At 51.5% G+C, this 12,436-nt stretch overlaps 1 protein-coding gene across 2 annotated transcripts in view; it reads left to right on the top strand.

The window, feature by feature from the left end:
* The window catches only part of ST8SIA2 (ST8 alpha-N-acetyl-neuraminide alpha-2,8-sialyltransferase 2), a 35,659-nt gene that overhangs the window by 13,255 nt on the left and 9,968 nt on the right, over nucleotides 1-12,436 (top strand). The window contains exons 2-5 of one of the 2 annotated variants that reach the window (XM_067556101.1): nucleotides 1,050-1,112; nucleotides 4,487-4,615; nucleotides 5,523-5,780; nucleotides 9,843-10,136. In XM_067556101.1, coding sequence (XP_067412202.1) covers nucleotides 1,050-1,112; nucleotides 4,487-4,615; nucleotides 5,523-5,780; nucleotides 9,843-10,136 — 744 coding nt within the window. The remainder of the gene's footprint in view (nucleotides 1-1,049; nucleotides 1,113-4,486; nucleotides 4,616-5,522; nucleotides 5,781-9,842; nucleotides 10,137-12,436) is intronic. The other variant, XM_067556102.1, reaches the window with a different exon arrangement.

Raw genomic sequence — 12,436 nt, 5'->3', positions numbered from 1 at the left:
ATATGATGGTCGTGTCGTTCATCAATGTGACCAAAGCCATTTGTGGCAGTGGCAAAAACCTAGTGCTCGGGGCTGTTTGGATGTTAGTTTTAAACTCAGAGAATAAACCCACAGAAACAACCAACCGAAAAAGCATCCCCTCCATTGAACTAATCCTTCCCCTCTCCCACGCTGACAACATTCTAGGTGCAGGGCGGGATGGGCTGGGGATGCAGGGAAAAGGGGAGTCCAGCGTACATTCTCAGCCCCTGGATCCTGCCTGTAAAACTGGGACAAGGTAAAGTATGATGAGAGCCCCACCTGAAAGGGGCATCTACAGATGCAAAGTTCTATTTGGAGATGGGCCCACGCTGTGATGTTCAGATCAGGATTTGGATCCAAACTTCCCCTACAGGCAGCAGTTTGGATCTGGTATTCTAGCACCTCTGTAGTTTTTTTGTTACTCCCCATGACCATGGCCGGGAAATGTAGCTGCTATGCCACTCCCACTTCTAGACACTGGTATATGAGCCTGGCCAGGCAAAAGAGGGTGGGCCAGGGAGTCCTTGCTCCCTGCTGATCCACAGCTGCCAGAAAACCACATTGGAGGCAGTCACAGATAAGTTAGAGGGGCATGCTGGGAACTGACCCGTGGCCAACCTTAGGATCAGGATAGAATGAAGATGGATTAAAGATACCTTTGCTGCCCACCCCCCTCTCTGGCTCCAAGTGCAGCTTGTCAGGATGAGAGAATCAGGCTCATTACTAGAAGCCTGCAGCAGCTCTGAAGTGCTTAATGAAAATGACTTTTAACTGATTCTTTGGACTGCACAGAAGGGGATCGCTCCCCACTTCTGGTTTAGTCACGATGGGGCCATGCTAACCAAGATGAACATGAGAACCCCTCCCCCGCCCTCCCGGGTGTTTCCATTTTGGATGGCACCGAGTGAGTGAGTGTTGTAGCAGCTTCTCAGTTTGAAGCTCTCCAGACCGGGGATCTCTTGATTGTTGAACAGTGCTGTACAAAGAAGAGCTGGGTTTATAAATAATGCATTTCCTTTGTCTTGCAGGAATTCTGGAGGCAGAGGTACAATCAGATCAGCTGTGAACAGCTTACATAGCAAATCTAATAGGTTTGTAAATTAGATTTTGTGTTCATTTGTTTTTGCTGTAAGGCAGCTATTAATCTTCTTCGTCTTCTTCTTTGCTGGATGGTACTCTTCTTATTTAGCAAATGTGTCCGTTTCTTTTCACTTTTGCTTTGCATTTTCTTAATCACTCCCCCTCTATCTCAGTGCAATAATTATTTGCAAATGACCAAGGATCTTCAAAGTGCAGTGACCAAGAATATGGGAGAGAGTTATTAATTGTACAAAATAAGTCAGAGGGAAAGTTTCCACCTTTGCAATTTTCCACTGTGGTATTAAAAAAGGGATGCCTTTCTATGACATCAGACCATCATTCTGTTGCATCATAATGCCATTCAGTGACACAAAGCCATCACTGCATCACCAAATCATTCTGTGGCACTACAGGCAGTCAGTGATACTGTGACATTCTTCTAGATCATTTGCAAGATCATCCCATGTCATCACAACATTGTTATGTGCCGTAATTGGGTAGCTTAGTGACACCAGTCAGTGACACACTAAAAGTACAAAAAGCATCATGCACCACAAAACCCCAGTTATTGCTAGGAGGGTTTTCTCCACCCACTTAACTTTGACATTTTTTTCCATTTTCTAAATTTGCTTTGCAAGAAATCAGACTATGTGGTGAAGTGTGAGATTGGAAGCTATCCTTGATGGCAGTCTCTGGAGATCATAGTTTGCTATTTTCTATACACACATGCAATGGCAACTGGCATCTAGAAATATATTCAGCTTCCCTCTCTAAATATTAAGTAGCATGAGCCCCAAAATATCCTCACATGTGCCTGAAATCTCCTGTCAATCATTCCCCATCTGTACCTGAAGCAAACAACCGGCAGTCACTCGTTTAGGGCAGCCGGCATTCCAGGAGAAATGGAATCACACTGCACTATACATTGCATCTCTGTGTATGAACCTGGCCTTATGTCATGATGCCCCCAGCTGCCATAGCTCACTGTCAGCATAGTTTTACCTGCTACCATCAAAAGCATCCCTATCTACTTTCACCCCATGTTTCCTAGAGATGCCTCCTAGGTAATTCCTCTCCCTCCGTGGTGTTTACCTCCTTGATATAGATCTCTTTATTTGTCAACTCTATTCCGGCTGGAAGAAGCTCCTTGCGACAAGGAGGGACATTCTGCCTAGCTGGCAGCAAACCCTCTGGCTGTGAATTTTTCTGGAGTGTGAAGGGTTTTTTGGGGCTGCACACACATGCTCTGCTTCCTGATGAGATTCTCGGTTATTCTTTTTAGAGGGAGGCTCACTGACATAAAACATGCAGAGGCTTCCATAATTTATGCCATTTGATGCAAACTGAATTGAAATACCGGGGCCTTAATTGTTTGTTGGTTCAGTGATTAAATCTGGGGGTCTCACAATGATCATCTCCAGAGCTGCAGCACCTGGGCACCTGACTGCTCTCTGGCCCTCCCCGACCAATCACTCGCTAAGGTCTGGTGCCCTAACGCAGAGTGGCTGCAATGAAATCTCATTGTTCGCCTCTGAAGGGAAGAAAAGTTATCAAAGAGCCCTGCTGTTTGTAATGGGGCGTTTTGCCACTAGTACCAAATCCTGCATGCAATGCCCAGCATCTCAGCTAAATTCATTTCTCTCGCCGGGGTGAAGTAAAGGTCACATTTTTCTGATGTTGATTTAACCCAACGGATGGATCTGATTTGTCATTTGTGAAAGGTTCATGCGTACGGGTGTGGGGGGCATCTGTTTGTGTCAGCATGCGACAGCCAGACTGTCTGTTTATAGAATCCCTGTGAGTCTGTGCCTGTGTCTAAGTCTCTGTGAGAATCTGTGTGTGTGCTATCACTGGACCCAAGACACAACTAAGTGCGTGGGACAACTAATGAAAAAAGGAGCAGGCGTGGGGGTCACAGGTTTAAACGAAGGGAACCAGAATGGGACACCGAGCAGAGAACCTCGGACAGCGCCCACTGCTCCCGGAAGGTGTCAAGGGAGCCAGTGGACGCTGCCCAGAGGAACGCCGCCTGGATGCATGACTGCACAAGGGAATGGAAGTAGGCCCCATAGTCACAGAGTGCCCTCCAGCCAACCTCCTCTCCATGATCTTGTAGATGGCCATTTTGGCCAGGGCCAGGTTGACAAAGAGATCCCGCGACTTTGTGGGGCCACGGATGGGATGTGCGTAGGTGTGGGGAGAAGTGCAGCCAGAACCTCAGCAGGAGGTTCTGGAGGAGCCGGAACAGGGGCTGCGGCCTGGCGCACTCCAGGTACACGTGCGCCAGGGTCTCCCTCACACCGCAGAAGGGGCAGGTGTCAGGGGGTGAACCGCACCAAGTACACGCCCATGCTCACGGCTCCGTGAAGGAGCCGCCAACTGATGTCCCCAGCAGGCCGTGGGGTCAAGGTGGAATCGAGGCTGGCCCACCGGGGGACCTTGCCCTCCGCAGTTGGTAGCAAGTCCCGCCATTTGGTGTCAGGGCAGAACATGAGGGCAAGGAAATGGAGGGTGTGGAGCACGAGTGTGTACAGATGGTCCCTCAGCGCAGTTCGAAAAGGACCGACTGCAAGTCATGCAGCCAGCCTGAGGTGTGGGGAGAGGGCGGCTGGGGGGGTCCGGGGGCCGGGGCCTGATGGAAGCACCGGAGGGCTGGGACTGAGGGGAGGGCGGGGAGCGCCCTCTCGCAAGACCTGCTCGAGATAGGCCCAAGCAGAGGGGGCAAGGCTGCCCGCACCTCCTGGAGTATGCGCTGGCGGGTTCGAAGGGTGGAGAGCCCCATGCACCGAGCCAGCACGTGGGGATCCACCCAGTCCCCCCGGTCGTAGTCCAGGAAATCTCCGACCCTGGTGACTCCTGCCAGGACCAACCTCCGTCGCACCGAGGGGACCTCCGCCACCTGCACACAGAGTTGGGGGTTGTGTAGCAGGGGCTCCGTGAGGAGATCCTCCCCCTCGGTGGCCGCAAGGGGCCTGGAGGCTGAGACCAGCCTCCAGGCCTGGAGGAGTTCCTGGTAGAAGACCGGCAGCTCGGAGAGGAATCTGTGTGTGTGTGTCTGTGTTTGTATATCTATGTCTGCAGGTTGAGTCTGAATGTGTGTCAGTGTGTCTGTGTATGCATGTGTTTGTGTGTCTGTCTGCAAGTCCATGTGTATTTGTGAAAGTCTGTGTATGAGTTTATGTCTGTTTGTGTAAATCTGTGCCTGCACGCGCGCACGTGTGTGTGTAACAGAGAATAAATAGTCTTTCCTTCCCTGCTCTGATGATAACTGCAATTTTGCTTTTCTGAAGAAGTGTGAATCCCAGCCGCCTCAGGGCGATTAGAGATGCCATTGGGATGCTAACGCATCATGTCTCCCCCCTTTCTCTGTCTCTCTTTTCTCCAGAGCTGGGGTAGTAATAAATGGCTCTTCATCTCCAGCTGTTGTTGACAGAAGTAATGAAAGCATTAAGCACAACATTAAACCAGCTTCATTCAGATGGAGACACAACCAGACACTCTCTTTGAAGATCAGGTACTGGTAATTATCTATAGGACAAGAGACAGATTTGGTTCTCTCCAGTGCAGGCTGGCAAATTGCCTCTGTATATCATCCAAAGAAGTCAAGAAAAAAAGAAAATGTTTATCTCCTGCTGCGCTAGACTTCATATCTGTAAGCGATCACTTGGAAATGAATTCTCAGCTCAGTCAGGCAGCCTCGTGCTAACAGAGCGACGCACGCTTGAGCCTCCGCTCTTGGAGACAAGCAGGGGCAAGAGTGTGCTGCAGAGTCACCATGGCTGGCCACTCGTGGGGGGGAAGGAAATCTGCCACCCGGTGGGTAAATACAGTGGCCCCTGCTGGCGGAAAGCAGAGCAGCAGAGATGGGCCTGTAAAGGGCCTGCTCTGGTGGAAATTGGGGCATGGGAGATGCACACCTTAAGGTTGGGAGCTGTTTTATAGCACAGGTGGGGTAGCAGGTAGAATACCAAAGTCTGAGTGGCTCTTGAAGGCTGTCAGCCTGTCTGCAGCCAGACTTTGGAGCACATAAAACAGCCATTCTGGGTCAGACCAATGGTCCATTTAGCCCAGTGTCCTGTCTTCCGACAGTGGCCAATGCCAGGTGCTTCAAACAGGCAATCATCAAGTGATCCATCCCGTCGGCTGTTCCCAACCTCTGGCAAACAGCAATCCCTGCTATCCTGGCTAATGGACTTGTCCGCCAGGAACTTACCTAGTTCTTTTTGAACCCTGTTATAGTCTCGGCCTTCACAACATCCTCTGGCAAGGAGTTCCACAGATTGACTGTGTGTTGTGTGAAGAAATACTTCCTTTTGTTCATTTTAAAGCTGCTGCCTGTTAATTTCAGGCAGGAGGAGGGTGCTTTGCAGTTCTAGGCCACGCCGCAAGCTTTCCCTATGTGTTTTCTCTCCTTTCCCAAGGAAACAGATCTTGAAGTTCCTGGATGCAGAGAAGGACATCTCGGTGCTGAAGGGGACCCTGAAGCCCGGGGACATCATCCACTACATCTTTGACAGGGACAGCACCATGAACGTCTCACAGAACCTCTACAAGCTGCTGCCAAGGACCTCGCCCCTGAAGGGCAAGCACTTCCAGACCTGCGCCATCGTGGGCAACTCGGGGATCCTGCTGAACAGCGGCTGCGGGAGGGAGATTGATGCTCACAGCTTCGTGATCAGGTAGCGGCGGGTCAGAGAGGCCTCACCTCTCATACAGCAAGGCTGCTACTCACTCCCACAAAACACATGAGGCTCCAGGGATGGGACCCTCAGGCTCCAAGCCAGGTGAACTGGACCGGAACCTTTCCTGTCCCTGGGGGGCTGACAGAGTGCGGTGTACTCCAAGCTTCCCTCTGCCGCACTCTCTCCCCCGTCCTGCTGTGTGCTAGGTAGTGCAGGGGGCCCCCTGGCCAGGGCGGGCAGGATTGGCACTGAACAACAAAACCAAAGGGGAGTGTGAAATCTGAGTCGGCGAAGGAGCCAGGGCACTCCACTCCACAACCCCACAAGCACACCCTGTCACACACACGCACTCCATCCACACAAACAGCCCACATCATGAACACCTCCATCAACACCCCCCCAGACACACACACGTCTTTCTCACACACCCGCTCCTCACACCCTAACACACACTGTCCCTCCCACCCCTACAAACACGCACATCTTCTCATATGCACCGCTCATTTCCTACAATACACGCCACCCCCGCACTGTTCCAGAAAAGTACACCAACAATCTGACAACACACACCCCAGCCAAACACCCCAGATGCAAACAAACCCTACCCTATACACCCCTACAGGCATGTACATCACTCCCACACAGACACCCTGTATCTTCGCCCACTGTCACCTACACGCTTCACAAACATCCCAACTCAATCCTTTCTCACATGCATCACTCTCACCCCAATACAGACTCTGTTCTTACACATAAACACACACACATCTACAAGCATCCCTACACACACAGATGTACCATCCCCTTTACCTCTAAAGAAACACATACGATCCCTACACAAGCCAAACATATGCCCTCCCCTCCTCTCTCTCACCCAAACACACACACACACAATTACCAAAAAATACTTGCATTAGCAAAGACGGAGAAGGAAAGTGTCTACCCCTTGATCACCCAAGCCCATGCAGATCTGTTAGTGGAGGAGCTCTGCGTGTCTGCTGGTGATTTATGTCTGTGCAGACATTGACTTTCTGGCAAGTCTATTATGGAGACAGCCCAATCCATCAGTGGCTTACAAAGGCAGTCCTGTGTGTGACATGGGAATGAAGATAATGGCACCTCTGCCCTCTAGATGAACACAGCCAACCCAACCTTCCTGTGTGACAGGGTGGAACCCCGGGCCTCTCTCTGATCTCTGGGGAATGTTCCCCGGGTGCTTTGCTCGGCAGCTTGAAACGAAACAAAAGCCAGCATAGAAAACAAAGGCTGTTGCAGTCACAGCAAAGGTTAGGCCAGTGTCTTGTGGCAGCAAAAGTGTTAACTCTACACTAGGAACTAATATAGTAAGGTCGGCTGATGCAACATTTCTCTGACAAAAGTCCTAGTGTAGACACGGTTAAATAACAGTGCTTGTGCCGTATAACTTATTTTGCTCAGAGAACCAGAATAAGCTCTCCTGGCAAAAGCACTCTTTGCTGGTACAAACGGACTATACACTTGGAGGGTTTGCCGGTGCAGCTAAACCTGCATAGGTCTCCCAGCCAACCTGTCATAGTGTACACAAGGCACCAGCAAGGATGGTGACAAGGAAAACTGTGACCTGCATTCCTGGGCAAAGAGATTGCCATGTCTTTGGCTTTCAGTTCCTGTATTTCCTTTGAGTTTATTAGCCATAAAGCAGCATTCTCTAAAGATTAGTGCAAGGACCTAGGAGTCAGGACTCCTGCATCCTATTTCTCATTGTGTGTACGCTCGAGTAAGTCACTTAATTGGTCTGTGCCTCAGTTTCCCCCTCTGTAAAATGGGGACAATGACGATGACTTGCTGTAAGAATAGTCGGGAGGATTAATTCATCGGTGTTCAGGACGTGCGTTGAGACCTTCCGCTGAAAGGCGCTACAGAAATGCTCACGATAGGCAGCGTGGGGGTACTCTGGGGTTTTCCACACAACATTGCCTGAAGCATGGCACCCTTGCAGGGCCTTGTGAGGCCACATCAGCTGCTCACACACTCCATGCTGCCGGCCCCAGCTGTGCTGCATGGTAAGGATCAGTATAGTCATCTGTCCTGCAGTCAAAGCAACACAAATAAGTGACTTGGATCGTGGGGAGCAAAACAAAATCAATGGGGGACGGGAATGATTCTGTGCAAATGCAGCCCTCACTGTCAGTGCCTCCCAGCTTCCCCTGCCCTAGCACGTGGGCTGGAATCACAGAGTGAGTGCAAGGGGTTTCCAGAGCAGAAGGAATGAATTCCTTTTGTGTGCATGCGTGTGTGTGTGTGTGTGTGTGCATGCACGTGTGTGTGCATGCACGTGTGTGTAGTGTGCACGCACTCATCCTAACAGGAGGCACCATTACAACGTAAAGAGGATTCTGAAGGTCACAGCCCCTAAGTAGCCGGGCCTGTGGAGCCCACAATCATCGATATCCCTGGCCTCCCCCTTCTGCTGGTATCAGTATCATGTTGGTGCCCTGGGCCCTGCTGTTTAGCAGACAGTTAGCAGACGGTCGCAGGGAGGGAAGAAGTTGCTCAGGATAATGTTACCCCAGCAGGGCTAGAAATAAGGACCACAGGTGTCAGAGTGTCATTCCTGGCGAGAAGCAAACGCTCTCACAGGGTATCACTAGCCCTTCCAATTATAGCAGATCTCTGCAGGTTACAGTGCAGTAAGGTCCTTGGAGTGACTTGTCAAGTTGCAAGAGATGGTGTCTCACTACACACACTCACACTGCACAGTCCCCGGGGCACCCTGAAAGGAGCCCCAGTTTTGACCTACTCCACTCCTCAGCCACCACGGCTTTCCTGCAGCTCCATGACCAGCTGTTCCCTCCTTCCAGTGGAGGGTTCTGCTCACGCTAGCCGCCGGCTCTTTGTGTGCTCTCCCCTTCCCCAGGTACACAGACCATCATCAGAGGTAACAGTGGCCTCTGTGCACCTCACACCCCTTGACATTCAGAACTGAAGGCTGTGATTCTGATGCAATGAGACACACAAGACATCTACTGCAGAGAAGGTTTCCCTGCTCTGGAAAAATCCCTTCAATTCAAATTTGTCATAGTAGTAAATATAGATATTTTGCTACCTTGTATTTTTTTTAATTCTGCACACACGTGCACCAAAAATTCACACCCTGGGCCATTTATGACCCTCCCCACAGACACGCATGCAAACTGACTGACACACACATTCAAAAGCAAATCTATGCCTGTATATGCACAGATGTAGTCATTCACCCAGATGTGCAAGCGCACATGCATACATAAACCTGTGCACACAGATGCATGCACGCACGGGCACGCACATGCGTGACACCATTTCCCACGTTCTCGTGTGGTACAAACACTCTTTCTGCCCATTGTGGGTTTTCTGTATTAAACCGTAGCCGTGGCCTGAATTGGAATACTCTGACATTCCAATCCTGTGTGCTCTGACGTCACATTAGCAACATAGCAAGATGCCCAGGGGCCGTTAGGTAATTACTTATATTCCTAGCAGGCTTTTAGCAGTGTCCTAGCAGACACCACCAATAGGCAGGTGCCCTCATCACTGCAATGCTACCCAGCGTTTTACAAACATTAACAAATCCTCCTAACCTCCACCTGGTGTTGCTATCCCTACGTTCAGGCAGGGGACAGCGGCTAAGTGATTTGCCCAGGGGCGCACAGGAAGTCAGTGGCAGAGCCAGGATTCAAAGTGAGGCATTCCTGGTCCTGCAGTCGCCACCCCATGCTGCTTTGACACCACCACTCTCCACAGGCACTGATTGGTCCCTTTGGCGGTGGTCTCTTCGAAGAGAGGGCATAGCCTGGCGGAGCCCCGGAGACTGAATTCCCCTCTCATCTCTAGAAGGGATCCTTCCAGGGCAGGCTTGCACCATGCTGCCATGGGGAGTTGCGAGGAAGCTTGCCCTGGCGCTGCCTGTGCCCTACCTGTGCAGTCCCAGGACTGGCAATCAAGCACCTTTCCCCAGCTCTAACAGTCCCCGACGGTCCCTCGGCTAATGTTTGTCATCCCCTTTCCTCTGAGCACGCCCTGACGCCCTCTCCTGTGTTGCAGGTGTAATCTGGCCCCTGTTCAGGAATACGCCTGGGACGTGGGGATGAAGACGGACCTGGTGACTATGAATCCATCCGTCATCCAGCGTGCCTTCGAGGACCTGGTGAATGAGACCTGGCGGGAGAAGCTGCTGCAGCGCCTCCAGAGCCTCAATGGCAGCATTCTCTGGATCCCGGCATTCATGGCCAAAGGGGGCAAGGAGCGCGTGGAGTGGGTCAACGAGCTCATCCTCAAGCACCGCATCAGCGTCCGCACCGCCTACCCCTCGCTGCGCCTGCTGCACGCCGTCCGAGGGTGAGAATGCCTCTCTGGCTCCCCAGGCCTCTGATGGGCGATGCGCTGTGCTGGGGACGAGGCAGGGGCTTCTCAATGACCCCATGGAAAGGATGGTTTATGGGGACCTGTCCTTGTTTTGGCCGATGTGTTGCCGGTTTCCCACAGTTGGACGCACACATGCTGCAGGCCCAACAAAGCAGAGTGTTCCTGACGTTGTTTTAGTAGCTGGTATCTCATGAACCTCTACAGCGAGAGTGCGATGCTTTGAGCTGGAGCGGGCCCGAGCCAAACCCACTCTCTCGGTGTTTCATTCTGCAGAGCACCAGGAAGGGCTCAGTGAGCAATGGATGGTCCATAGACCAGAGCTGGAGAACCCCTGCTTTAGATCATTTGCAAGCTGAGGCTCCCGGCTCTGGTCCCACTGCAGGAAGTGATTGTTTCTAGCCCTGGAATTTGCTGAGCGAGTAAACCTGATACCAGTGTCCCTGGGCCCTCAGACGGTGTATACTTGGTTGGCCCTAGGCCTGAATTTCAGACCTGCAGTTTGACTGCGGTATTTGTTGTTTTCCTGTGAGGAATTGTGCTGTGGTCATCTTAGCTAGTGATTAATCTTCTTGCTCCTTCCCCATTCTTGTGTCTGGGTCACAGGCATGGTCCTCAAGGAGCTAGTTGGAGCAGGAGATTAGGAATGGGTAACAAAGTATTTCATTGATTCCAATCTAGCCTGGGTCAGGAGTGAAGGAAAGTTGCTACCCTCTGATGGCTGTTCCAAAGTGGCCTGTGTGAAATGACCTTGGTGGTTTCAGCCCACTTCTTGGTGGATATGCATTCCCCTCCTAAAACCCCATCACCATGACTGGCAACTTCATTGCTAATCTCAAGCGAGAGGCCAAGGATAGGATGGGCTTTAATATCTTTTACCCTTCACGGGGTTAAGTCTAAGTGAAGCAATGTGAGGGGAGCTTCTGGTCTACTCACAGGCTGTGAATAGAGAGACTCACGGGCTGTGAATCTGGTACTTCTCTCTAGTGTTAGCAATACAGGTTCCTTCTCCCTTTTCATTTCTGGCTCTGCCTCTTACATCCCCCTTCCCATGGAAGTGTTGCAGGCCTAGTAATGGTGAGGAAGTGCTGAAGTTCTTCTGTTCCTTGTTTTAATGTCGTCAGATCCAAAACTGAAGCTGAATGTCAGGGGTTCTACTGAAGCCTCCTGAGATCAGAGGCTCACAGGGGATAAAAAACAGCTTCCCTAGAACCAGGAGGGAGCTGGCGGAACAGCTGAGGACTGTCATCATCTATCATTGCAACACTGCATGGTGATGCAACATCATCAGGTTGCGGCAATGCTGAGGACTTGGTCATTGTCTTGCAGGCTGGGCTGGGGTGGTCAGACGTGGGCCCGGCTATGGAATTCAGCCCTCTTGTGTGGAGTTGGTGGTGGCCCGACTGCTCTGCTAGAGAGAGCCAAGGAGAAGGCTTAAAATGAAGAGGACGTGAGGTGGTCAGTAGCATCATCTGTGCAAGGCACTCTGGTGCTATGTTGATGAGGTAAATAGATTAGATGAATGACGGATGGATGGATGGAATAAAGGAGAAGGTGTCGCCCGCTTTGTCACTGGAGCCTCAGCTGAGTGGCAGTAAGTCAGGAGACACACATGTGGTTCAGGTCAGGTTTAGGGATCAAGACAAAGGGGTTTATCAGTGCAGGGTTGAGGCTTCCATGTCAACCAGTGAGTGAGATCAGGAGAATCCACAGGGTCATGGGTGGCCAGCTGGGCCATGATCAGTTGTCGAGGACTCTGAGAGGTGATCCAAGCTTTGCTGTCTGAAAACTGGGGCAGCAGCAGACCCTTCCTTGCAGATGTTTTTTCATCTACACCACCCCCTCCTAGGATGCGAACTGGTTCACTCACCTGTCTGCACGGGCACCCCCCTCCCATCACCCTCCACCCCTCCCCTGCTTTGTGGATTTGCCTCCCCCGCCCCCTTTCCCCCCCAGAGCATTGTTGTCAGTTCACGCAGGTTTGATCCATTCATCTGAGCTGCCTGGAGCTTTATCCCAGCCAAGGCAGAACAGTCAGCAGAGACTGGGCATTCGGGGCAGCTCCTGGGAACACCCCTGAGGGCAGGTGTGTGTGGGAAGGGAGCAGGGGCTGGTTTCCAGCAGAAACAAACCCAAAGAACTATTGAGCGCCTGTGAGCAGGCAGCAGTCTCCGTAGGGCCCCTTGACCCGCCGACAAAGAAAGGGGGACCCTGCTGTCTGGATGAAGCACCAAGTGGGATCAGAATGAATCCCTGCTTTCCCCTGGCAGGGCAGT

This window comes from Emydura macquarii, unplaced genomic scaffold, assembly GCF_026122565.2.
Source record: "Emydura macquarii macquarii isolate MOO-44397 ecotype Brisbane River unplaced genomic scaffold, CSIRO-AGI_Emac_v2 contig_1644, whole genome shotgun sequence".
Taxonomy (NCBI): domain Eukaryota; kingdom Metazoa; phylum Chordata; order Testudines; family Chelidae; genus Emydura; species Emydura macquarii.
Note: the sequence above shows the minus strand (reverse complement) of the source record. Positions and strands in the feature narration are given on the sequence as shown.